Source organism: Mustela erminea, chromosome 3 (genome assembly GCF_009829155.1).
Source record: "Mustela erminea isolate mMusErm1 chromosome 3, mMusErm1.Pri, whole genome shotgun sequence".
NCBI classification, from domain to species: Eukaryota; Metazoa; Chordata; class Mammalia; order Carnivora; family Mustelidae; genus Mustela; species Mustela erminea.
In genome coordinates this window covers 60,905,733-60,933,216 of record NC_045616.1, presented here as the reverse complement: position 1 = coordinate 60,933,216, position 27,484 = coordinate 60,905,733, and the positions used below count along the sequence as shown (strand labels likewise).

At 45.5% G+C, this 27,484-nt stretch overlaps 3 protein-coding genes across 3 annotated transcripts in view; 1 reads left to right on the top strand and 2 right to left on the bottom strand.

Annotated features, from left to right (window-relative positions):
* Positions 1-430: 430 nt before the first annotated feature.
* LHFPL2 (LHFPL tetraspan subfamily member 2) lies at positions 431-24,742 on the bottom strand. The gene is made up of 2 exons (XM_032334872.1): positions 23,849-24,742; positions 431-4,464 (listed from the first exon to the last, which is right to left on the bottom strand). Exons 1-2 carry the CDS (start codon positions 24,276-24,278, stop codon positions 4,208-4,210), a joined length of 687 nt encoding a protein of 228 aa, XP_032190763.1. The 5' UTR covers positions 24,279-24,742; the 3' UTR covers positions 431-4,207.
* Positions 24,278-27,484, top strand: part of LOC116585489 — a 25,618-nt gene continuing 22,411 nt past the window's right edge. Inside the window, exon 1 of the mRNA XM_032334873.1 lies at positions 24,278-26,486. Coding sequence (XP_032190764.1) covers positions 24,283-24,888 — 606 coding nt within the window. The 5' untranslated portion in view covers positions 24,278-24,282 and the 3' untranslated portion in view covers positions 24,889-26,486. The remainder of the gene's footprint in view (positions 26,487-27,484) is intronic.
* Positions 24,389-27,484, bottom strand: part of LOC116587199 (basic proline-rich protein-like) — a 132,178-nt gene continuing 129,082 nt past the window's right edge. The window contains exon 4 of the mRNA XM_032337914.1: positions 24,389-24,482. The gene's annotated coding sequence lies outside the window, so the exon portion shown is untranslated. The remainder of the gene's footprint in view (positions 24,483-27,484) is intronic.

Sequence of the window (27,484 nt, the reverse complement as noted above, 5' to 3'; positions counted from 1 at the left end):
AACTGGCTTTTAATTTTGGTATTTTTGTTGGAAGAGATTGTGCCCTTAGCTGACTTTATTCTTTGTCATTATTATACATATTCCTTTTAAAAGTGTTTTTAATACTTGGAAGCATTTTCATAGTTCTTAAATTTACTGCAAAATTAAGATATTTGTATAATATTTGAGAGTTCTTCCCTCCCCATTTTTATGTTGATGCTTCTCCAAGAAAGAAATAGGTACTTAATCTTGAAGTTAAAGGTAACCTTAAGATATATAGATACAGATATATAACTAATAAATGGAATAGTTAAAATACCTGAATATTTCCCCCATCATTAATATTATATATCAGTTAGTGTTTAACATAAAAGTTGACTTGTAGGTGTTTTCTTGAGAAAATTATGTAATTCTGTTGAAACCAATATACTTAGACTTGAAAAAATCAGAATGAGTTTCCAAAATCTGGTTTAATTCCAATCTGGGGAGGGGAGGGCATTGTGAAATACATATGCACAGGAACCTAATCAATGCTAGACAAACAATGTATTTAGTTTACAATATAATAGGATAACCATAAATTTGAAGGCTCAAATTGAGTCCATTAGCGGTAAATACAGTTTTCTATTTGGCTCAAGTGGCTACTGAATATCAAGTGATGCTGAGTTCGTCCAAAGCACCTAATGACCCCCCGGCCTTGGAAGGAGTTTCACCACAGTCTCAGAAGAAATCCCAGTCATAAAGGCCTTTAACTCTTTTGGCCCTTGGGAGTCATTGCTGCCCAAATACAAATGCAGGCCAGGGATTTCTAGTGGCCACATGTTATTGCACAGAGAGGTCTGTTCTAAACCAGACTCTTATGGCGAAGAAGGTGTGAGATCAGCCCTTGAATAGTGATCTAGCATTAACGTGGTCTATCAAAGCATGTTAAGAAAAAGCTCCTTAGTGATTATGTACCAGCTACTAGTTTTGCACTAACAGAAAAGGCAATGTGGCAGCTTCACATTTCATATGAAAGACTAGCATTAACTGGGCCTGGTGCTGGCTTAATTTTCACATAAATCTAGTGATTATTTTAATTTAGACCCAGGAATCAATGATTTCATACCAGTCTTGTCTTCACATCCGTTTGTGTAGCATTTAAATTGTTATGGGTTAATGACTAGGCCATGAAGGCAAAAATGTTTAACTCTCCTTTGCCAAAACAGCAACAATCCCTGTTCTGACTCCTGTCCAGTTTCCAAGAAAACAAAACATACATACACCTGTTATTGCACATCTTTCACACAGACTTGTGTATGTATAATATACATATATATTTTTTAAATATGCTACACATAAAAAAAGGCTATGGCACTTTACATGTTTAACAAAGATCATTACACCACAGATGTTTGAAAACTATACAAAAATCCTTACACAATGTAACAATTGTTGAATTAGCACACAGGTTTAAAAAAAATCCACAGAATCCAAGGCAAGTATTTTTGCCTTCTTGGAGTTTGTTGAGAAGCCCAGCCTGTCAGAAAACTTTAAGCGCAGATGCAGGCAAAAATAAATAAGACTTTTCTGGTAGTAGTAATGGTCCAGGTGTATTAAATTTTTGGATTGAGGTGATTAGGTGATTGATATTTATTAGGAAAATGTGGTTCAACAATCAGTCCAATTATTTAACATATGTCTAATACATTCCTCATATTCAGTGGTTTTTAAAGAGCGATACAGTTTTGGTGTAGACTAGCACGATTTTAAGGTTTCATTTTTCCCAAAGCCTGGCTAACGGATGGAAGGTTTAAAAGGTCCAACATTAGTTCTTACTCTGTCTCTGCTACAGAAATTCCATCTCTGCTCTGCTTTTAATTCAATCAGTGTTTAAGTACTTTGTAGTAGTTTGGGGTGATATGTGTGCATGTGCTTTGTTGTCTGTAGCATTCGGAATAATGGAATAAAAACACTGTCGGGTGAAATCCTTCTGGCCAAGAGAAGTAACGTTTTCACTTGTGACTACTGTTTTATCAGGTGTTCTGGAGCTACACCACCACCTTAGCCAAAGAGCAGTCTGGGAATGAAGATGATGGCCATTTTCAGAAGGTCCTCAGAGCTTAGGACTTTAACTTGTCTGTGAAAAGGGAGTTAGAGAACCCATTTCCTAACACTGATTTTGGAGCCAATCTGCTGATGAAAGGAATCCCCCTTGGCTGCTGTTTTTTGGAATGAAAATTATTGCTAAGGGTTAAAAAGTAGTGACTTTGGGCATTGGAAGTGGTTAGAGCACAAAAATACACAGCAGGGATAGGAACTCTGTCCTTCGGCTTCCATACCCTATTTCTGTGTGGTGTTAGGATTAATGTTTCCTGAGCCCCTACAGTAGGCTGCTATGAGGCTAGAAAACAAGGTTGTAGGACTTAAATCTTGCTAATTCTGAACTTCGGTCTAAGAATGGTGAACCAATTAAGGCCTGGCTCTACACCACCACCCCTCTTGCCCTTAGCTCTTAATCTGTGTGATAAGATGGTTTGTGGTACAGGCCAAAGGCCAAAAGGGAATAAAACTTCAGTTGCCCCATTCCATCCACACATAAAGCAACTGTTTGTTTTGCAACAAGGCATGGTTTTAGACTCAGCCTGGATATGATTCACTATGGGCAGTGTTGTAAAATCTGAATCTGGTTTCTGTGCCTGGTGGCCCTTAGCATACAATACCTTACCCAAAGAAGGTACTATGTCATTATTTGTTAAGCTTTCAACACACAGCAAGCTCTCAGGGAACAGATTCATAAGCCCAAATAGTCCCGTACTTTTAATTCTTCCAGAAATCTCAGAGGTCCACTCCACTTGCTTACACTATGTGAAGGAGTGTTTCTATATCATTCTGCAATTCGGAAGCTCTGGTAATACCAGCTAGGTTCTTGCCACTGAGATCATTCCAAAGTAAATTTGAGGTGGTGGCTAATTCCATTTTCCTGAATCAATTTTACTGGCAATTCATAGAAACCAGATTTTAAGTTCCTGAATCCCTTTTAATAGTGGTGTTCCATTCTTTTTGTAAATAGGCATAGACAGGTGCTAGGCACTCTTGTTTTTGCATTAAAATTTCTACTCTACTTCTCTGGGTATGAAGGTTTGATGCAACTCACCTACTGAAGTAATTTAATGCTGCAGTCTGCTTTCAGAAATAATACTAGTAACTGGAGAAACTTAACTCTCATGACTAGCTCCTTTTTTCCTGCAAAGAAGGTCATTCTGCACTGCTGGGGTTGGAAATACAGCTGACTACCCCATGGTTACCAAACAGTGGGAGAAGGTCTCCCCACAAGTGCTGAGATTCTGGTAAGTTCTCCCAGTGAACATCTGAAATGAGCCACAGTTGGCTTGGAGACCTCTGTTCCTGGAATGAGGAAACAGGGTGAGGTTTCCTTTTGGCAGTCAAAGCTCGATCCTAACCCTAGGAGAAAAACACAGGATCTCCTTTAGACAAGGAGACTGGACCAGTACTGGTGCTAGCCTGACTGCTGGGCAGTGCAATGAATTTGTCTTCCCTAGCAGGATTTTTGACTTTCATTCCCATGACCATATCGGTCCTTATTCTTCCCTTACTCAGATTTCTAAAATCTTGGAGAGACAGTTCAGTCAGTCCAACCTTACCCCGGAATTCAGCCTAGAGCACACTCCACAATGGGATTCCACACTGACCTGCTGACCCCTCTGGTCATATTATGCCCTCGAGCACATAAGCTACCCCCCGTAAGTATGCAATCTTCATTTTAGTCTCAGAAGAACAACTAGGAGGAGACCAAAACTCCAACCCCAAAACCTCTTTCTGAGGCAGGGATGCTTACAGACATGCACCCTGGTGGCAGAAATACATCTCAGAATAAACTGCACATGTAGCTCTGGCCTCCTATTACCAGACGAACTGCTGCCTTGATGGTTTAGATCATTCTCCTTTATGAGCCCTGGAGAAGATAGAGTCGGACAGACCTGTCAACTGTGTGTCAGGGTTCGTGCAGTAGTTTCGTATTCCACCTCCGAGAGTTTGAACTGCAGCCCTCGAGTGCAATCACTTAGCTGGACATTGCCCCGCACTGGTCCTGTTAAGGCTTGGGGCCGTGGAACGTAGGCTTTGGTAGATAAAGGCTAGTTCTTCACCTGACTCAGACGATGAAACCAGAGGAGTACTGTTTCACAAAATTACCCAGGAAGAAAATGGCATGTAGGTCTCTTCCAAACTAAAGGAGGCAGATAAGGTTTTTCCCCTCTTCGATTTCTTCCTGTACTTTGTCACTGGAGGTTGCAATTTCTGCTTGGGCGGAGAAGACAGCACAGATGAAGGTGAGGACCGTGCCCCCGATGGCGGTGTAAAAGGCCCAGCCCAAGGAGCAGTCTCCGGGCTTATAGGCTGACGCATAGTGTCCACAGTAGCTTACAGCCTTTGGGCAGCCCCAGCCGGCTGGGTAGAGTATCAGACCCAGGATCAGGAACAAGCCTGTGAGGCAGGAGAGAAAACAGGTGAAACCCCCTGGCTTTACGGTATACAGCAAGTAACTGGAGAGGCTGGAACTGCTCCTCCTCCTTCCCCCAGGCAGAGGCTGGCAAACTAAGGCCCCCACAAGTGAAATGTGGACTGGGCTCTATAAAGTTGTTTGTCTTTTAAGATTTTATTTGAGAGCAAGCAAATGAGCACAAGCTTGGCAGGGGGCAACTCTGAGGTAAGGAATTTAAGCTCTTGCCACTTATGAAGTGGGTGACCTTAGGAAAGTTTCTTAACTTGTCTGGGTATGATTCTTTACCTGTAAAACTGGCAACTCCTTAACTCCTAAAATGGTTGTGGATATTAAAGTGTGTAAAAACATATATAGTCTGTAACAGTAACAGCCAGAACAAAATTGGAACATAGACTAGCAACTGGTAATAGGTTAAAGCCTTTGGCAGACCACTCCCATATATAAACACAAGCAATTTAAAGTTTACCATTTATGAGTAAGCAAATCAGGTCTCTTTTAAGGGTATATTTTGAAAGGTGTAGTAATTTGGGGACAGGGGAGAACCCAAACTACAATTTAATACCCTTGGAAAAATAAACTCTTCTCCATCTGAACATATCTTACTCAGCTGGGGAGATCTAAATCTACTCAGCTAGTTCTTCTGTATTTCTAAGGCCTATGATAAAGCTCAATTAATTCCCATCTCCTTCCCTAGGAAACCTCACCCAGCCGAGGTAAATGGCCCTTTGGTAGTCTCCGCCCTCAGGTCCTCAGTTACCATCCTGGAAACAGTGAGGTAGCATCCCTGGGACTTCCAGAAGGATTCAGAGGCACTCTCTAGCTCACTGCCTCTCCTGTCAAGCTCTGGTGCCTGTCCCAGTCAAGGGAGCATTAGCTGCTTGTCCCTTTAAAAGCCCAGTGTTGGGTGCCTGGGTGGCTCAGCTGGTTAAGCATCTGCCTTCAGCTCGGGTCATGATCTCAGGGTCCTGGGATTGAGTCCCAAGTCGGGCTCCCTGCTGAGCAGGGAGCCTGCTTCTCCCTCTGCCTCTGCCGCTACCCCCTGCTTGTGCTCTTTCTCAAATAAATAATACTTTTTAAAAAGATCAGAGGATCCATATTTAAATTGTCTCCAATTAAATATTAATTGTACATGGGGTGCTGGGTGGCTTAGTGGGTTAAAGCCTCTGCCTTCGGCTCAGGTCATCATCTCAGGGTCCTGGGATCGAGCCCCGCATAGGGCTCTCTGCTCAGCAGGGAGCCTGCTTCCTGTCTCTCTCTCTCCCTGTCTCTTTCTGTCAAATAAATAAAAGCTTAAAAAAAAATTAACTCTACATATCATTTGTATTATGTGACTTAAGCCCAATAAGTAAAATTAATGTGTTTTGTTTATTTTTTTAAGATTTTTACTTACTTGACAGAGATCACAAGTAGGCAGAGATGCAGAGAGAGAAGGGGAAGCAGGCTCCCCACTGAGCAGAGAGCCCGATGCGGGGCTCGATCCCAGGACCCTGAGATCATGATCTGAGCTGAAGGCAGAGGCTTAACCCATTGAGCCACCCAGGTGCCCCGAAAATTAAAGTGTTTTAATATGATTGGGACCAAAGACAGAAAGCATGGAGTATGTGGTCCCCCAACAGCTCTGCTCCCCAAGCTGGGATCTAGCTAGTCATAGGACATTCAGAATAGCTTAATTTGGCTGTCTCGGACTCTTCCGGGAAGTAGGCAGTTTTAAAATAAATAACATCATCCTTGTTTTCACAACATCAGATTGCTTTTCACAGCACTGTCACGAACGTTCACTCCAGCACCACTGCTCAGCACCCCTGGCTGTCCCCCTTTCTAATAGCTCAGCCAAGGTTCCTGAGGTGCTTCAGCCCATCTGAAAATCCTGTGGTAGCTACTGGCCAATTAATTTGTGAATAAGGACAGCAGGGAGACTTTCAATAACCTAGAGTTTGTCCAAAGCTTCAGCTTCAGTATTTATAAGCCCACAGGGCAGTCCATGTGGGAGGGTAATAAAATGTGGGCTAGTATGTCTGCAAGCCCCAGTGGACATGATCTGTGTTGACACACAGGCAGCCAACCTAGACAAACACCAAGACTGCCTTCTCCAAATCTGCAGAGGGTCAGTGAGTCAGAGGGAGGAAACTGTCCCTGTCTACCTTGCCCTAGCTGGTGACCTCTCCTCCCAGCACTCAGCAGAGTTGTCATTAACACCACTGATACCATGAAAATGCAAGACCTACGTCTCAGTGAGAGAAAGGAAACAGTGGGCCTTCAGGTGAGCAAAAATAACTTCAAAATATTTTTCATCTTTCTAGTATTTAGACAAAGGCTGTCTACTAAAGGAATTCCAGTAAGTTTAACAATTCAGGTTTTCCTCTCCAGCAACCACAGGAGTCCTTACCTTGTAACGTCCTGATTCCACTGCTCTCGGGCCCAGTGCAGCTTATGAGCAGTACCAGCCGCACTCGGGCCTTTCTCTTTCTCTCCCCTGCAGTACTTTCCCTCCAGACAGCTTTTAGGCCACACTCAAATGCCACATCGTAAGGGTGGTCTTCCATTCCACTCTACTTAAAATTCAATCACCTACCTCCTCCCCCTTTGCTTGTTTTATTTCTCCTTAGCATTTATGACCAACAGAATATATTTGAGTCATATGAAACTTGCAATATCTGACCATTTTTGACCTATAGAAACGGACAGATCCTGTAGTTCGACCTCCTGTCTTACATCGTTGGTTATCCGTCTCCGCCCTAGACTTGAAACTCCGTGACAGGGGATTTTTGTACTATGCATTTACCACTCTAATGCCAGCACTCAGAGGAGGGCTTGGAACATAGTTAAACCCATAATAAATCTCCCATTTATGATGGGTTTATGATATAAACCCGACATAATAAAATCTCCAAACCACAGTGTCCCCCGTGAAAACCAGTAAAATAACTTAACAGATACCAATCAGTGAGAGTGAAATTTGTCAGCAGGAAAAGAAGGAGAGACTCTTAGCTGGCTGGTTTAGCCTGTCACACTGTCCTGTTCCAGGGCTCTGAATCCCAGTGTTTAGAAGCAAACTTATGCCCTGAATTCCAAGTAGGATTAATGACACCAACTAATGAGACAAAACTGAAGTCTTAAATAGGCATGTCAAACGACAGGCATTATAGTCAGACATACCAAGTCTGCTACAAACTTAGCATGGTTTCTCTGGTTCTCAGTCTGCAGTATACTTAGGGACTCTCAGCGTGGTTGTGGGTTACAGCTGGAGACCAAAGGGAAGGTGAAGTGTGCTCTGGATTAAATTTCACGAAGAAGCCAAGCCAGAAAATGGTCTGATCTTCCTATGTACTTATTAAAAAAGTAGTTTCTAAAGTTAGGCCATCCTGTAGTGAATGGTCTCTGGGGTCTTTCCACCACCTTGCCCTAATGCAGTATTGTTTTGGGAGGGGGACATCATTGACAAAGTAAGCGACTCGGCCAGTAGGCTTTGACTTTTCTGACGGGCATCTCTTCCCATGTGCCTGATTAAGCAACAGTTGGCCCAGCTAGGAGGAAGGAAAGCAGGGAGAGCGATACTGGCCACAGCCCAAAGAAAATCATCACCAGCGAAAGAAACAGTGACTCAGAGCTGTGATAACCTCTGCCATGGGTCTACTTGATGGGACGGCACCCCAGAAGGTACCATCTGCTCATCATGGAGTCACATGGGCATGACAGCCTTACCTGGGAAAGAAAAAAAATGAAGAACTGATAGTTACTTGGACTACTTGAGATGCCACCACTGGCTAGAGACACAGTCCTGTTGACCTCGATGAGGCTGGCCATGTGAGTTAGACACCAGCTATCACAATGCAATGCCCACTGTGTCTCTGTGCAGTTTTAATAACATTTTCCCCTGCCTGGGTGGAGCTTTCAGACTCAACCCCAGATTCTCTGTAGTTCAGTCTTACTGTACAGGAATCTTCAGCCTCTGTGGACACCCTAAGCATGTGGTATGGATTTAACTCAAATATTTAGACTCCATGAGCTCCAAAAGGGCAGAAACTGTGTCTTATAGCATTTCTAGTGTCTAAAACGTAGAAGGTTCAAAAAAAAGGAAAAAAAAAGTACCAAGAAAGATAAAGTCTTAGTCCTCTTGCTTTGTGGTCCACATTTATTGACTCCTGTAATTAGACCACAGAATTGTACATCTTAGGTTATTTTCTTGCTACTGCTCTGGAATGAAGTAATGTCATCAAATCTAAGTTTTAAGCAAATCCCTTAGGTAGGAAGATAAATCTCTCTGTGATCCTGGCAAGCACCCAATTTTATAAAGACTATGAGTTCCTGAATACAACACATAGTATTTTACTTGGTCTGAAGATGACCATCTCAAGCCTCATGAGATGCCAGGCATGGGGGGAGTCAAGTCTGAACCACAGCTCTTCAGTCTGTGAAGGAAATGAGGAAAGGCTCCATGCCGTCTCACAGTGTTTTCCTGGCTGTTAGAGCATCACCTCCTTCCCTCCAGATCAACCACGCAATCATCACTCTTTCACCTCCGGCTGGCCAAGGGGATGGATGCAGTTTCTTGTCTTTTGTGGGTCACCCACCAGGAGTACAGAAGGAGGCCGTTTTTCCTAGCCTGAAAATGTGAGAACTAAAGTCTGGTTCCTGTCCCAAAGAATAATAAGTGGATCTTTGGACATCAAATTCCTATTTCCTGGGACACCTGGATGGCTCAGTCAGTTGAGCATCCGCCTTGGATTCAGGTCATCATCCTAGTGTCCTGGGATCAGGCCCCACATCTGGCTCCTTGCTCAGCAGGGAGTCTCCTCCCCCGTGCTCATGATCTCTCTCTCTTTCAAATAAAAATAAATAAAATCTTTTTTTTTTTTTTTTAAATCTTATTTCCTCTTCAGACAGGCTTTCAGACTAAATAGCAAAGACTAACTAGACCTCAGTTTGCAAAGCACTCTTCTAAGGACACAAAGAAAACAAGGCCTGCTGATACTGCTACTATCATCCTGTGGAGAAGCTCCCACTGAGGAACCCAACACTCAGCATTCACTAGATTATAATCGAGAAGCTCACTCTAAAGCTATCAGATATCCTCATCTTTTTGGAGAGTGAGTGCACAGTAGACAGCTGACAGCAGGCTTAATAGTTTCTGATAAATTTGGGTTCCAATTCGGTAATTCTGTGAGGTGAGTCCCCTGACTGTATACTGTGTGCCTTCCCTGAGTGCCAAGCACAGCGGTAGTGGCCACAGCGGGGGTGCAGGAGTGGCTTGATGTGGGGTTTCACAGGCTTTAAACACACAAAGGCTAGTAACACTCAAGGATTCTGGTCACATAATCCCCATTCCCTGAACACGGGGTTCTTATTCATGCTGATGCCTGGGGAATTCATCTACCTGGAATTTTCCCCCCTCAAGTCAGGTGTCCCCTCCATGAGAAACATTTGTCACCACTTCCTGCCAGAATGGTCTTCTGTGTGCTTCCACTGCCCTGTCTCTCTTCAGTTCTTCATCACACTGTTAATTTTGTAGACTTACTCAACAACTATTTACTGAGTTATCTAAGTGCCAGTCATTATACTCAGCTCTGAGATAGAGCAGTACCCTAGTAGAACTCTGAGCCCCTTGAGGGCAGAAATCTTGATTTCCCTTAGTCTACATGGCAGTTTTGTCTTAGCACTTACCATACACCTGATGGGTGTGTCACAGTTAACTTTGGATAACAGAGGTCAAGAGTTAAATTCATTTCTTTGAAATAGCCACTGACTCATTTAGGAACCCAGCAGAACCCTTTGCTGATTCCCTTCAGGTCTACCCTGTGACTCACAGATCTGGGATGTGGACCTAGCTTAGCCTGCACTCCAGTTTTTGTTGAGCCGGCTCAGTTCACTAAAGCACAATGCCAGGAGGCTGCCCCCGCCACCATGCCCCCTCCACCTCGTTCCCTTGCTCAGGAAGCCACCTCTCCAACAGAAAGTAAAGCAAATCAGACGAGAGAGGGACTGGCTTCCAGTATCCCAGTCCCATTCTAGGACACAGCTCAGAGAGCACTCCAGGCTTACTGGGAGTGGTACATTCAATCAGCAAGTTCAAAAGAAAAGAATATTATGTACAGGTTTAGAAGAAAATGAAGACAGGACAGTCCTCCTTGCAAGCATGTCAGAGCATCCATCAGTGTTCTAGGTGGGATGCTGTGTTGGCTTTTCCTTCTCAGTATCCTTTGCTGTCATTAACTTTCTGGTATCTTAGCACTGGAGTGCCCAGGGCTCAATCCTATGTCCTCTTCTCTGTATTCTTACTGATCACACTTGGTCCCACGCTTTAAACACTCCAGGCTGACATCGCCTGCACTCTGATACCCAGATCTGCTATCCAGCTGCCTGCTTAAACTCCACTTGGATGTCTAACGAGGTACTTGAAAATTACATCCAAACCTAACTCCTGCTTGCCGCTACCCACTTCAGTCTTGTCTTTGCCCTGAGCACTTCATGTCAGCAAGTGGGAGTTCAACTCTTATACCCTTTCAGGACAAAAACCTTAGAGTAATTTTGAACTCCTCTCTTTCCCTCAGAGCCCACATTACTCCCAGCAAGGCCTTCATTCTAACTGTTTCCTGGGCCTGTAAAGCTCCTCCTGATTCCCATATGGTTGACTCCTTTATCTCCATCAAGTCTTTAAATCGGTTCTCCCTGAATCCTACCCTGACTATCCTATTTACTATTATAACTTGTCCTCTTACCATCCCAGCATACCTCACCTCTCTTACCCTGGCTACACCTTTTCTTTCTTCCATAGTCCCCACCACCTTTTGATATAATAAATTATTTAGTTCACAGTCTGTCTCCACCATCTTCAGTGTAAACTCCATAAGGAGGAAGAACTTTGTCAGTTATTCTTTATGTATCCCAATTGCTTAAAACAATCTAGGACATGTAATAGGTGCTTAGTAATAGTTGTTGGGTGAGTGGAAGGACAGGGCACTGTGATGTAGATGTTACGCTTTAAAGGAAATCAAGGTAACACACATGCCAAGTTATTAAACTGATTGGAGGAAGAAGCTTCGTTCCCGTAGGGCCTTCCCAGGCTACCAGCTGGGAGGGCAGCAGTGCAGGGGCAGACGTGGAGAAGTTCAGGAAAAATGGCAGGTGACGGAAAACAGAGAGGTACAAGGGTAAATGAAGAAAGGGGGGGGACCATGGTATTTGCAAAAGAGGGAAGGGTGGTGTCCAGAAGCAGCAGGAGACTGGACAATGGAAAGACCAACAGAACATGCCAGCCTTGGAGGCAGAGAACGCAGAACTGCTCTTGGGCGCAGGGAAGGCCCCCTCCCAGCAGCAGCCCCGAAGGCAGGGGCGCCGCAGGTGCGCGTGGTCTGCATTCGGGGAGGGGAATACCGTGTGCAGAGACGTAGCTCTCGGGCGGAGCCCATCATGTGGCAGAGCGAGTGATGTACACAGTGGTTTACAACAAATGCAGGGATGCTAGTTAACATTTATCCGTACACTGCAGCTCTCTTCATTTAAATTTCAGTTTTTCCCCAAGTCCTCTTTTATGCTGACAGCTGGAAGTCATTTTGGCAGTCCTTAATAGCTGCTGATAGGTCATCAACTGTTGTTAGGTGGGGACACTTCTCTTTCCCAGCACCTCCAGGCAAACGTATCAAGCTCTGAGAAAGGCACACCTTGTCACACCACCTCCAGGTCCCACCCACTGAACTGGTCATCACGCTGTTCTCGCCCCAGTCGTCATGCTATGAACTGACATACTCCTCACGTGCAGGGACGTGGTGAGACATTCTGTAGCAATCATTCTCAGTCATAACACAAGGCTAAACCAGGTTCTCTCTAATCTTTTAAGAAAGAAGAAATGTACTTTTTTTTTTTTTTTTTTTTAAAGATTTTATTTATTTATCAGAGAGAGAGAGAGAGAGCGAGCACAGGCAGACAGAATGGCAGGCAGAGGCAGAGGGAGAAGCAGGCTCCCTGAGGAGCAAGGAGCCTGATGTGGGACTCGATCCCAGGACGCTGGGATCATGACCTGAGCCGAAGGCAGCTGCTTAACCAACTGAGCCACCCAGGCGTCCCAGAAGAAGAAATGTACTTTTTATTTAAAATTTTTACCTGTGAAATTCTAAGGAGCAAGTACAACTATCTGAAAAACTTTATTAGAATAGTGAGAGTAAAAATCATAAGTCTTAACTGTGACATAAAATCCATTTGTCCCATAAAGGATCAGCAACTGTTTGAGCTCAGAGGGACTCCCATTCAACGGGAAACTTGTTAACGGTGTGAGAAGTATGTTTCCTACTCCCTGGCTTCTATGCCTCCATCCTTATCTTAAATCCACACTCAGGGTCTACACCACAGTCCTCTACACAGGTTGTAGACGTCAAAACGTCAGTTTTGATTCCTATCTTCTTTCTAGTCTTTACATCTTCACAAGAACCTTTTGGAAAAGTCTTCTATGACAAAAATGCTAGATTCTAAGTAAAGATGACATGGAGCTAAAGCTTTAAATGCCTTCTCCCAAGTTCCATTCACAACTAATACCTTAAACTTGGAAGGTTATACAGATGATTAGAACCTTTTAATGGTCAGAGTAACTTAAACTAACAGTGGCAACCCCTGATGCTTCCTGAGCACTACAATGTGCCAGGCACTGGGGAAGTCCTTTAAATTTAGTTGGTTCAGTCCTTTTCACAAGCTTTGGAGGTTGGTACTATTCCTCTGACCACCTGATGGACAAGGAAGCTGAAGCCTGCAGGGATCCAGTGAGGCCCCGCACTGATCTGAGCTGATCTGAGCGGGCCTCAGATCCAGGCGGGAGGGCTCCAGACGCCACTCCCGAGCCACTGTGCTCGGCTGCAGCTGCTTCACTGCGAACCGGACACCAGCTTTTAAGGCAAAGGCATCTGTGCGGTCCAGTGCTGTGAGGGGACAAAGGGAGGGAAAGGCTGCACCAAAATAAAGGGTCACCTATTGTTCACTCAGGCTGGTTTGCTAACGCCACAGCAAGACAACAACGAATAGAGAAGTTCTATCCACACCTCTTTGACTGCAGTCCAAATGTCACCGGCCTCCTCACTTCACTACATATGCCACTGTGGAATGGCTGCCCCTGGCTAAAGAAATTTCTAAAAAGAAAACCTAGGGAACAGGCCAGAACAATTTCAGGTTTGCTAGGATGTCCTCTTCCGCAGGATGCGGACCACCCGGGAGCAGAAAACTGCAAGCAAGCCTGAAACCTACTGGACTAGAGGGAAAAAATGTAAGCCATATATTCCACATACATTTTTGTCTTTGTTCAGATTCTGTGTGAATGGGAACTGTCTAAAATTGCACATCCACAAGCAAACACACCTTGTGTTCTTACCAAAAGCATTCCCAGACAGCTCCCAAATTACATCCTCCACCAGCAGCTCAGGCCACTGTGCTACCATCTCACTCCCTTCAAGTGGCTTTTCTTAATTCACAGAACACACCAATGATCTCCGTTTCTCACCACCGCCCCCCCCGCCCCGCCACCTCCTCCTGCATCCTTCTGCCATTAACTATGCAGCATGGGCGTAAGTCCCTCAGGTGTTTGGAAGAGATGTGCCTGTCTCACATCGCACATCAGGGATATCGCCCTGAGTCTGTGCCATCTGGCTGGAGTGACACTTGCTTAGGACAACTGCAGACACCAAGATGGTGGCTCTCAGGGCCCGTGCCTCCACCCAAGAAGAGTCCTGGGCTTACATCTCCCAAGCTGCAATGCCATCTGGCGATGGTATTCCAGCCTGCTTGACTTCTCAGATGCCAGGCAGGCCACTGTCCTCAGTACCAAAACATCAGGTTCACCTTTCAGAGTCAGGAATATTTCAGAAGTAATACAACGAAGTATTAGTTATAACATGAATCAAGGATTTCTGCCCAAGAACTGCCACCTTTGGTTAATCTATACCTTTGACATCACTTTGCCCATTAAGGATTTTCAATTTTTCAATGAAAATTTATGTAAAAGCCAAACAGAATTTGGTTTTAGTGGCTGCCAGTTAGTTCTGTGGATAATAGCTCCATTAATCTATTTATGCCGTGTCTGGGAGGGCAGAGGTCATGTCACGATTGAGGCTTAGCAGCACTGGAGAACACTTTACTCTCTTCCAGACACCTAGAAATTTATGGCTGGGCTTGTAGAGATCATCATAACACAGATCGCGTTTTGATCAATAATATACATTGACTGAGGACTTGTGTATGTAGTATGTTTTCACCAATAACATACATTGACTGAGGACTTATGTATGTAGGTCATTCTGAACAGTGGAGATAGAAATGTGAAAAAGACACAATCTGCACCCTTGCTTACATTCTAGAAGAGTAATTCCCACGCTTCTGGACTTTGCACACTAGTACAATCACCAGAAAAATTACTAGAAGGCCAATATTTTTTATTTTGCTGATATAAGGACACTGAAAACCATCTTCTCCTTTCCTCATCATTTCATAAAAGGATATTTTAAGGGATATCTTAACACAAAAACGGTGAAGGATGTAATCAGAATCAAAGGCAGGTCTTTTTTTTTTTTTTTTTTTTAAAGATTTATTTATTTGACAGACAGAGATCACAAGTAGGCAGAGAGACAGGCAGAGAGAGGGGAGGAAGGCTCCCCGCCGAGCAGAGAGCCCGATGCCGGACTCGATCCCAGGACCCTGGGATCATGACCTGAGCCAAAGGCAGAGGCTTTAACCCGCTGAGCCACCCAGGCGTCCCTCAAAGGCAGTTCTTTAAATGGAATACATTCAGCTCTATGAAATCTCACATTGTCCCTGTCTTTTCTTCTTTTTGCTGTGGACCGCTGGAGACCTCAGCAGAATGGATGGACCAGGATTCATTCAAAGGCAGTAAATGCTGGGCAAGGGGCCCTCTGAGGAGAGGGGAGAAGAGGGCAGAGGTGGCCTGTGCCAGGCTGGGGACACCTTTCTAAGAAACAAGTAATAGCGCTGAAGAGTAAGAAGGCTCTTTGGAATTCTCTGTCTCTTTGGAATCCAGAATCTAAACTTGCTTTCGCCGAACCTCATTTCAAAATCTCAAGAGTTAGTGGACAAGCCAGAGTGGGCGCAACTTTGACACCGAGTAACTCTGCTCTGATAGGCAGACCAGGAACTGGAGGGCCGAGGTTCACTGGTAATCAAAAGGGTTTTCGGATGGTGCCACATGTCTTTGTTAGGCAGATTATTTCTTCATGTCATCTTCATACATGATTAATAACAGAGGTTTTTAACCAACAAGATTTTCTGATGGGAAGGAGAAAAAAAGTGAAGGATCAGGTGTCAAATTTTTTTTTTTTAATGTTTGTATTAATGCTTCTATCATCTCCCCAGAAGAATCTTGTATGGTACTGATTTCCTACTAAAAACACTCCCAGGGAATTATAATTGGCAAGAAAAATACTTTTCCAGGGTCGGGGGTGGACAGCGGATGACAGAGCAACATAAAGAGAATTCTTTGGAAGACAATCAGAGCACAATTGTCATAAAAAGACTTTACAACTAAGGCCCCCAGAGGAAGTTTCTGTTAGAATTACTCAGAATTAATGACCATCAGTTACGAACTGTCTGATGCCCTTAAAATATACAGAGAAACAATCTTTAAGAAAGATGCAGTTTCTCCCTTGTTGAAGCCTCCTGAAGTCTTTCTCAGCAATGATTCATGTTTATATGCAAATTACTTCACTGACAGTTTCTAAAGCCTTAACTCTCTAACAGTTAAAATGCATCCCACAAAATAATTTAGCCAGATTATCCCTTCCTGTGAATTGGTGGTACAGTTTCCTTCTCATTCCGAGTGAGAAGCCTTTTTCTTTTTTCTTTTCTTTTTTTTCCTTTTTCTTTCTTCTTCTTTTTTTTTTTTTTTTTTTTCCGAGAAGCTATTTTTTAAACTACATGTAATTGGGAAGGATTTATGAAATATTTTCTTGATAAATTATTCATCTAACATGCAAAATTAAGATAGAGCTTCTGTTTGACTATAACCAAATTACACTGATCATTCAAAATAAACTTCCAAGATAAATAAAATGCAGTGTGTAGCAGAGTAAAAGACATGTGAAAAAAAAATCTAGTTTTTGAGCTATGAAATTTTTAGGACAGTAAGCAAATTTCTTGCCTGCTGAAGTCTTAGTCTTAAGGTCCAGATAACCTTATAATCTTAAATAACTCTTCCACTAAAGCAGGTGTCTTTTCAACACAAGACCCTGAGGTTTGAGGTTGGCCTCAAAACTCTCAATACACAGCAACTTGTGCATTTTGGTTTGAAATTCTTAATACTGGCTTTGCCTTCTCAAAGTTTAGTTTAGATTGTATTGGTATTGGGGGTTATCTTTTAAAAAAGAAAGTCATTCATGGGGGGGCCTAGGTGGCTCAGTCAATTAAGTGTCCAACTCTTGATTTCAGCTCAGGTTATGATCCCGGGGTCCTGGGATTGAGTTCCGCATCAGGTTCCCTGTTCAGTGGGGAGACTGCTTCTCCCTCTCCTTCTGCCCCTCACCCTGCTTGTACGCTCGCCCTCTCTCTCTCAAATAAATAAAATATTTTTTAAAAAATAAAAGAGAAAAAAGAGAGTGAGTCCTGGATATTTAATAAAGCTACTGGAAAGCCCATATACAGTAATGGAACTGGTAGCTAGCTGGGGCTGGCTGTGCTGGAGCGCAGTTCATCATTCCTGGATGTAGATTACTTTCCAAGTGGCATCATAGCTTAGAATACGACCCATGCATTAAGCTCTTAAAGCAGAGTGCCTGCCTGAACTGCTCATGGAAATATTCAGAGCCATACTTAAGTGATTATTTGTTCATGGAATCTGAACCTACATCATCCATGGCTCCATGATAATTTACGTCTGTAATTAAGTGGTTACCATGGCAAACCGCTTTCCACATTTTATTTGCATATCAATGGCTGTTTCTGAATTTTAAGAGAATTTGCAATTTTCTTCTGGACCTTCCAATTGATTCTTTAAAAACAGATCCTGCTCCCTGGATTTACTCAAATCAATGCCTGCACTTGCTTTTAGGGAGTAGTTTTTGATCTAATGATATGGTTGAGTTCTCTGTTCCCTTTATATATAGTCATTTAGATACATATTTTTGCCTCTCTAGGGTACAGTTTATGAAACAAGGGCTCTCTAATATGGCTGGGAAGCAGAAACTCAAAAGAGACTGGAGACCTGAGTCTAAAGGTCTTTGCAATTAGTAGGCATCCCATAAAAGCTCCTTGAACTGGAATTTAATTCTTGCCTACTGTACAACATTTCTTCAGTTTTTACCAGAGGGTTACTAGGGGCTGATGAATTAGTAAATGTGTCATAATTGCTGGTATTCTTTTTTTTTTTTTAAGATTTTATTTATTTATTTGACAGACAGAGATCACAAGCAGGCAGAGAGGCAGGCAGAGAGAGGAAAGGAAGCAGAATCCCCGCTGAACAGAGAGCTCGATGTGGGGCTCGATCCCAGGACCCTGGGATCATGACCCGAGCCGAAGGCAGAGGCTTTAACCTACTGAGCCACCCAGATGCCCCTGCTGGTATTTTTAAATAGATTCAGACACAAAACTGTCAGACCTGACTTCTGCGGGGAGACATTCTCTGTCTGGAGAGCCAGAAATGAAGAGCCTCCCTTTGACAGCCAGAAGCTTCCAGTGCTTTGTTCTAAGAAGGAAAAGCACAGGATGCTTCCTCTATTTTCCTCTTGCTTTTTCTCTGAGGGGATTTTGAAGTTGGGCAATCAGGGTCACACTACCTTCTTGGACAAAGCCAGGTAAGTTTTTCAGGTGTAAAACTATAGGACAAGATCACTGCAAGAGTTAGGAATCTCTTCCTCTCTCCCTGTGCTTTGCAAGCCCCTGTTCTTATTTTTCTCCTCTGCAGTGGGTGATCTTTCTGGCCCAGAGGTGAATGGGTAGAGCAAAGGATAAGTCAAAATACATGCTGAGACCAGGTTGAGTCGTTAATACAAAATACATGCTGAGACCGGCTTGATGCTAAGGTTATTGTTCAGCCTATGAAAAACAGCAATGGCAATACCCAGTCCTAGACAGTGACCATGGCACCTTTCATCAGCCTATCCATACTCCCACATACGTTCTGATTTCTGACAAAGCAATTCTACAAGTAGCAAAGGCAAAACCCTCCACCTGTCTCGTCGTCTCTCAGATGCTGCTTTTATTCCTTGCCCTTTTTTGCATATTCTTCTCCTTCATCCTCCATCATTGCTCACTTCCCAGAAAGCTGAGCCCGCACACAGCAGGTGGAGCCATGACAACAGAGAGGGAGTCCCGTGAGCACGCCCTCTCTCCCAGACCAGCAACGGCAGAGTTCAGCCCCACAGTGATCTATCTGGTCAGACTGGTGGAGCAGCTTGCTGAGGCAATCCTGCTGGACTGAAATGGATAGAGACGGGGCTATGGGGAGCAGAGAGCGTGAGAGCCAGGCAGACATAAAGAAGCAAACAAGCATAGGATGACGACTGAACAGACAGCAGCAGCCAGGCCCAGCAGCTCATGTGCTAGTCCAACCCTCATAGCAACCCCAGTGGAACAGTCCAAGCCAAAAGAAGTCAGCCAAATCCTGAGCTCATTTTAATGGCTTCTGTCCCAAACCTGAGTCACTGGGGATTCCATGGGCTTCTAAGAGAGCCCTACATGCATTTCTAAAAACAAACTGCCCGATGCTGTCATGGAAAACCTGGATCTTTGCGTTCTACGGTTTCATTATGGATTACATCCAGGTCACAACCTAAGGAAGACAGCTGGCAGCGACGACCCTGCTGGCCGGTTACCCAGCTTTTGTAATGAATCCCAGAGGGCTCTGGACTGATGCGTGTTTCTGGCTCTGCCAAGTTCTGGACAAGTCTTCACCTCGTGAAGACCAATCAGCCTGTGATTTAGTCTATGGAGGGAGCTTGCAAAGCCACCTGCAGTCAAGGCTCAATGGCGAGGAGCTGTCTCCAGTAAGGAAAGAAATGAGAGACTGTGTGTGTCGGGCAGAAGAGCAGTGAGAGGAAGTTCTTGGTTTTCCTTTCAACTCAACTGCTATCTTCTGCTTTAGAAAAAAATGCCCCAGGGACACCCACAGTCCCCCCAAAGCCACTCAGCCCCAACACAAGCAGGCTATGAAGGGGCGAGGAATGGCCCTATACAACATAGTGATGCTTGATACCCAGCAGAACAAGCTCAGTTCCAAAGAGTAGAAGAGAAACCACTCTTCCTTGAGGGAATTCTAGGAAACAAAAAAAATACTAAGTCCTGCCAAGGAAGCAGATAAACTCTAATAACCACAAAGCTGCCACTTACTATTTACTGTGTGCCAAGTACTATGCTTAAACCTTTCTTCTCACATATGATCTTATTCAATCCACAGAACAACCCTGAGGTTTGTATTATACGTCATCATGCCCATTTTACAATTGAGGTCAAACCGGCCGCTTCACAGCCACCGGAAGGGTAGGTCAGGGCTGATGCCGAGGCAGGTGAAGCCTGACCTCTCAGGCGAGAGAGAGAGAAGTACTGAACTCCAAAGGCGTCTGTGCTAAGTATTTAGAAAATATCAGAGGGGGGCCCACCAGCAGGCTAGATCTTGAAGGCAAATCCCATATCTGGGTTAACTTAACAGTCAGTAGTTGTATCTTATTATTATTTTTAAATAATCTAGATTCTGAGAGTTCCACTGAAGTATCAAATTCTTTCATACCCACTTCTAAAATCAAAATACCCAGATTTGGATAATTTATGTTACACTTTCTGTAGGCAACGAGGCTACACAAACCCAAGGCCCATTTACTCTGTAAAGTTAGTTGTACTAATCGGGGTGTCTGGGTGGCTCAGTGGGTTAAGCCTCTGCCTTCGGCTCAGGTCATGATCCCAGGGTCCTGGGATCGAGTCCTGCATCGGGCTCTCTGCTCATCGGGGAGCCTGCTTACTCCCCTCTCTCTTTCTGTGATCGCTGTCAAATAAATAAATTTTTAAAATCTTAAAAAAAAAAAAAAAAAGTTGTACTAAGGAATGTGCTTACAGTATCTTGTAATTTTTCACCCAGTTATATTTTACAAAAATGTTACTTTTGCCAAAATGAAAGCTTTAAGAGCAAACACAGTCTGAGTGTATTTCCAAAGAATGCTCTTGTAGCACTGGCAACAGTTCCTTTCTCACCATTTGTTCCGAGAGATCCAGGGCTGAGAACTGGGGGGTAGGGGAGGGAAGACTGATGCTCACAGCTGCACCGAGTCCTTGGCTGAGGCTGGGGCCGCCCAGATGCTATTACATATTGGCCGACAGGAGAGAAAGCAAGTCAGCTGTTTCAGACACTGGTGGGGCAACTTTCTCAGCCATAGATTCAAGGACCATGGCAGCCATTTATGTTGGTCTGAACTACCCAGCATAGGTCTCCATTTGGAGAGAAAGAGCCCACCAAGCATCCCTTACAGATGCACCCCCCACTCCGAACCATGAGGGAGTCACTGCGTAGTCAGTCTCACCCACGATTTCTGCTCGAGGGGGATGCTGCTAGACTGGGCCGAGAAACTACTTCTTCCTGTACTTCCATTCTTACCCTCAGATGAGTAGGCTCCAGAGAGGTGGTCTGAGTACATAGGAATCTCTATCTCTTGCCAATTTGAAATTTTAAGTAATCTCAGACTTTCTGCGATGCTGTATGTATTCACAGGGAACATAACTGAGAGGGGTGGGGAGAAAGTTCTCTTAGAAAATCTAGACTTGGGATGGATAGGTGACCAACAGACTAACACCTCAGGTATGCTACTATTTTCTTCTTTTCAACTCTTCTTCCCAGAGACCTGATACAGAGAGAGAGAGAGGGAGGAATGGAAGTCAGGAATAATTCACTGGAGTGTATGAATAATTCCTACGACATGCACTGATCTTTGTGCCAAATGAACACTTGTCATTTATGTGAAATAGCAAACAAGAGCACCAAAAGATTTGCTGGACTAATCTTCATTCTTCGAGACTGAGTTCACTAGACTAACACCTTATTGAAAACTGCGTGGGGGCGCCTGGGTGGCTCAGTTGGTTAAACATCCGACTCCAGATTTCAGCTCTGGTCATGATCTCACAGTCAAGGGATTGAGCCCCATGATGGGCTACATGCTGCGCCTGAAGCCTGCTTCGGATTCTCTTCCTCCCTCTCCCTTTGTGCCCCACCCCCAACCACGACCCTTCAAAACCTGCATGTAAACCATAAGACTGAAAGGGTGTCTGTAAGTTGCTTCTGAATGACTGTAAAAGACAGCTTTAGGTGTTACGGCCCAAGATGCCCCATTCGGGCTATAGAGGGCTACAAGTGCTAGAAGGCACAAGTTTCTCAAGATGAAAAGCATTCTTAGGGATGACAAAGCAGGAGTTTTGCCTGCATACCAGAACTTTGATAGTAAATTTCATCGTAAAGGCATGAATCACCAAGGATAAGGACATACACACAGTAAAGAAAAATTACACAGAAATCCACTTGTCTCTTGTCAACCAAGGCTCTTGATGGGATTAATAAACTGTGCATACTGCCTTCTCTTCATCCACCTGTTTTTTCTGGCTTTTCAAAAGCCTTTGGTAGTACTTCTCAGCAGAAGTTTTGCTATGCACACAGCATATATACACATTCCTCTGAGGCACTGTGTGTCTCAGTGCAATAAAGTAGGGGCATTTCTCTGACAAGGAAAAGATGAATCTTACTTAACCTATCTGGGAAGTAAAATGCCAAGCTGAAGGGGATAAACTTCAGATTTCAGAATAAAAAGGGGGATAATGAGCTTCACAGAATTAAAAATCTAAAGTAAAAAAAAAAACAAAAAACTAAGATAAGATTATATTTTCCAATCCCCCTATTTTTCAGTTGAGGAATGACAAGTCCCAAAGAGGTGGCATATTTATCTCAAGCAAAACTGAAAATCAGAATCCTGACTTCACAAATTCTATGAATGCCTAGGACTGCCCAAGTCCTTCATCATCTGGCAATTCCTCTCAGAGAGACGGGGGCCCCAGAGGATATTCTGCATGCACACAGGTCAGGACTGTGCAGCAGGCCTTCTCTCTCTCTTCTCTAGGCCCTTATCCACCAATCACCACGTATATTTGGGGGCTCCCCGAAGACTGGACGAACAGAAAACATTATCTTATCAGCTGTTTGGAAAATAACTTGTTTGATCTGCTGACTTGGAAGCCAGCCCTGCTGAGCTCAAGAGTTTGCTATTAGGCAGACTACAGTGAATTCACTTGGGGTCTGTTTCCTTACAGCCCTGGAACACCAGGCTCAGGGCTTATCTTCACTGTCAAAGAGTCCCATGCATAAGCCTTTAGCATTTGCTGAGGGATGAGTCACCTGTGGCCTTCAGTTAGGGTTTGTGGCTGGATTACCGTTCTCCTGGTAGAGTTGAGATTAACAAATACCTTGGTTCTAATTGTTTAAAAAGCTATTTCTTTCCCCCCTGAAAAATCAAAGTGAGTCTACTCCTTTAGTTTCTTGACGATATCTCGAAACGGCAGCATCTGTATCTATGTGTGCATACTTCTGCCATCCAGAACAAATCCCTTTAGCCCATACAGACTGACTGATGCCCTCCTGGTTCAGGATCCACCTTCCAAACCCATCCGGGAAAGGCTATGAAAGCGCTGGGGCGCACAGAAGTTATCCTGCGACTCCCTGCCTCCCCTTGGGATCATTGTGAAGGGTGCAGACTCTCCTTTCCATCAATTTCTAACGAGCTCATTAGTGAGAAATTGCCTGTAAGTGGAGCAGTTAGGTTTGTATTTTCTGATGTGAATGCACAGAACATTCTGTCAGACTACAGGAGACAGACAATTTAAACCAGAACACTATTAAACACAGAACAGCTGATACTAATTCCTTCCCAGCCTGCTTCTTCCTCTCCCAAAGGTGAAATCGTCCTGTGGTTGGGATGGGACCGAGCACCCGGCCGGACCCACTGCCCAAGACTGAAGGCCCCACACTCACGTGCCTTCCTTCTTAGCAGAGGGTGCCTGCTGCGGGTGTGTGTGTGTGTGTGTGTGTGTGTGTGTGTGTGTGTGCCTCTCACCCGAATTTCCTCAACGGGATGCACTGACGGGAAAGTATGCTTTTAATTTAATGGTAAAAACCAAAAAAAAAAAAAAAAAAAAAGTAGGAGTAGTTACTCTAACAAAACCCATTAACTTCGAGCCCAAGGAAATAAGCAATGACGAGGAACATGGGAGAGAAAGAACGGGCGACAGTGCAACAGGGAAAAAGGGAGAAAGCCAGTCTGACCGGACAGGAGCCGGCTCTTCCCAACCGGCAGGGAACGAGGGGCAGGGGGCGCACAGCACACGCAGGGCAGGGCCCCGGTCCCTCTCCCGCACGCTTACCTGCGATCCCTTGCAGCAGCCCGCACACATTGAAAATACTTTTCTTCATGATGCTCTGCACACACATGGTGAAGACGGACACCAAGGCCACCGTGCAGAGAATGAAGATGCCCACGGCCAAGAAGATAGCGGTGGCCTGCCAGAAGCCGCTGGCGATCTCGCCGAAGCTCTCGGCGTAGGGCCCGCACAGCGTCTCCCGCTGCACGTGCTGCATGCCCGGGTTGCGGATGCAGCGGGCGTAGATGCCCAGGGTCGGGTGGTAGGGCTCCGAGGGGCCTCCGCTCCGCTCGTCCGACTCGGCGCCGCTGCGACTCTTGGCTTTGCCGATGAGCCAGTCGGCGCTCATGAAGGCGATGAGCTCTGCGAAAGCCACCACGATACTCAGGAGGGTCCAGAGCATGGAGCGACAGGTGACAATAACATGACACATATTGATGCTGCAGGCGGAGAAGTCGGGACTCCACGGGGTGAACAGTAACAGCCGGCGGGTGGGGAAGGAGGCTCAGGCGGCCTCAGGAAGCAGTCGCTGCTCCGGGCGCTCGCTCCCGCAGCCGGGGGCTCCTCCTGGCCGGCCTCTGGCAGCGCGGTCCCGGGCCGTCATGCTGCCATGTCCGAGCTCCGAGCGCGGCCTCACCTATGGGAGGGAAGGGAGGAGGACGGTGAGCGGCGGCCAGGCTCCGCCCCGCAGCGCGGCCGTCGGGAGCGCGCGGACCCCAAAGCCAAGTGTGCGGCGGCTAGGGCTGCTCCCCGCCCTCCCCAGCCCGGGCCGCCACTCCCTGTCCCAGGGAAGCCCGCTGAGGGAGCGCGTCCCGGTGTCGGAGCAGATGGCTGCCCTTCGCAGCGCAGGTCCCGGCTGCCTTTGTTCCGACTTCTCCCTTCCCGAGCTCTCACACGGTGTGTGGCGTGGCGGTTCCCTTATCTGCCGCCGGCCGGGGTGGGGGCGGGGGAATCCTGCACCCGACCCAGGCGCACCCTACGGCCCTGGAGCTCCCGCCTCCACACTCTTGGGACCGGGCTCCCGCTCCAGCATCTCTTACTAGAAAAGGTCAACACCGCGGAGATCCAGATACATCTAGAGAGGGCTGGCAGGCAATGAACCCTGGCAGCAGACGGGCTCTGGTTTTATAAAGCTCACAGGGACCCTCTGCCCGCCGTCTTGGTACTAGATGAAGTAAGTTTTGAAACACGCGCACCAAAAGCTTTTGCTTAGAGAGAGAGAGAGAGAGCGCGTGCAGCAACACCCACTTTTATTGCCTGGGAATCAAATTAGTAGCAGAGACCTAAGAGTGAGGGTTTGCTTCACAGGTAAATAAGAATATAAAAGTAAACACTTCCATGAAAAATAACAACACACTGTTCCCCAAACTTATTTTTATTCATTTCTCACAGGGTGATTTCTGGACAAAAACACTACCCTAATTAAAACTCATAGAAGAAAAAATAAGAAAGCCTTGAAGAGTTCATGACTTACTCACTTGGGGAAATTATTCAAAACAGAGGCATTAATGACCACTGACTAATAAGAATCATCATTACCACAGAGTAGACTTGTTGACAACAGAAAATGGCCTAGGAAGAATGCACTCCTTGAACCATCCCAATTCAGCCCCTGTGCCTCTGCCTGAGCCTCCCTTCACCCTAGGTCTGCAACTCAACATGCCCATTGTTTCTGGTCTCACAAGGGCTCATTCTCTTCCCAGGGACAAATGGCTTCATTACCAGAGGGCTTTGCTCTAACAGCTCAAACCTCCTTGAGAGGGAACTGAGCCCTGAAACAGGGGTACCGTGCTCCTGGGCTGTCCCATCTACTGTCCCTTCTTCTAGGTCAGGAAGAATCACACAGTTCACATCTGACATCTGGACACAAAGCTGTGTCGTGAATGATTAGACACTGTTAACTGAGGTCATGTCAACCTCATGAGAATCACAAAGAGCCCCCTGGTGTGCTGGCAGTGAGGTGGGGCAGGGAGTTATTGAAGAGGAAGGCCAGTGGGGAAATAAGAAAGCCCAGAGCCAAAGCTTCGTCACCACTCTAGTTGACATGCCAGTGAGAGATTACTATTTATCTCATAAAACATGGCACATTCAAAAATCCTCACATCATTATAGTTACCCAAGATGCTGTTTTAGGAAATTACCTAACATAGCACTAAGGACACAGGCCCTTCATAATTGTCAGTGTGCATGCGTATGCGTGTGTGTGTGTGTGTGTGTGTGTGTGTGTGTGTAGTGCAGCTCTGCTGAGCACTGGTGAAGGGAGGAGAGGCTTCCACTCTAAGAGTTTTGGGTCCTGTCGGGTCTGGGTTCCAAGCCCAGCTCCACCACGCAATGGCCAAGCGGACGCCTCAGCTTCCTCACCTACCCCCATGGCAAGGGTTAGGTATCCTGCTTCACAGTGTTGTTTTGAGAAACTATCACGAATCTGTCAGAGGACCTCGGTGTCTGGCAGAGTCAGCACTCAGTAACTATCACCTCCTTTCCCTCAGAAGCCTTTCCCTGAACAAGAGGACACGGGTCAGACAACAGTGTGACGGCCGGAAGCCGAGGGCAGGTGACAGAAACTTGGCCACTACATGCAGACAAACATTGAGCAGGTGCTTTTTAGAGACGGGTGACGTCACTTGCGCCAGCCTCCCAGGTGAGCTTCACGGGTGGGTCCTGGTCTTACTTCCTACTTCCTCACCACCTACCCCGCTGCCAAACTCAACTGTGAAATTAGCACTAGGCCGGAAGGAGAACCTACTCACTCTTCTCAACTCACCCCCACCCAACCCCAAATACCACCAACTAGAAATGCCTTTTGGGAAAAGAGTTACTAGTACAAAAAAGCTTTGGAAGAGACTGTTTAGCCTGAGATGATCATTCCGAATGAGAATAATTAACAAGCCAGTGATGACTCCCGCGAGGTCCCACATGGCATGCCCACCTGCCTGGCCACCAGGCTCGCGCCCACCGGAAACCGGCCAGTGGAAGACCAGCTCATGAGGAGAAGATGAGGCGTCTACAAAGTCTTTTCATTGATTAGAAAACCAGTTCCCTGATGTGCTAGCCGATCTCGATCCCTGCTCCTCCTCTGTTTCATGGACAATTTTCAACATGAACATAAAACTTCTGTGTTTTTGCGCTCGTATGTAGCCTCAGGGCTCTGCTACAACCTCTCAGGTGACCGGGAGCTTAATGAACACGTCATGTGTCCACTGTCCCGGGCAGCAAGCTCGGCTCAGAGTCAGGCTTGCAGTCAGGTCGCCACTTATGAGGACAAAGGATGTGAAACTTCAGGAGGACGGAAGGTGGCACATTGAGGCTGAGCAAAATGGTCCGCACCAAACCTAGGGCAGAATGATTTAGGGAGCCCAGTGCTTATGTTCACAAAACATAGTTCTGTCCGTCTGTGCTAAAGCCATCCCCCCTCTACTGCACCAAGTTCTCACATCCATCGGTGGCTGGAAGGAGGCTTTTATTCACCTGTTTGGAAGAGGGAGATAACATGCTTTGCTCTTTCCAGCCTAATAGTTTGCTAATAATTACTACAAGTGGAATGGCCATACTACACAAGGCTGACTGACCGGCTTTCCTGGGGATCCGAGAAAAGTCCTCAGATCGACAGGACAAGAAATGCATCAGTGGGCTTTACCA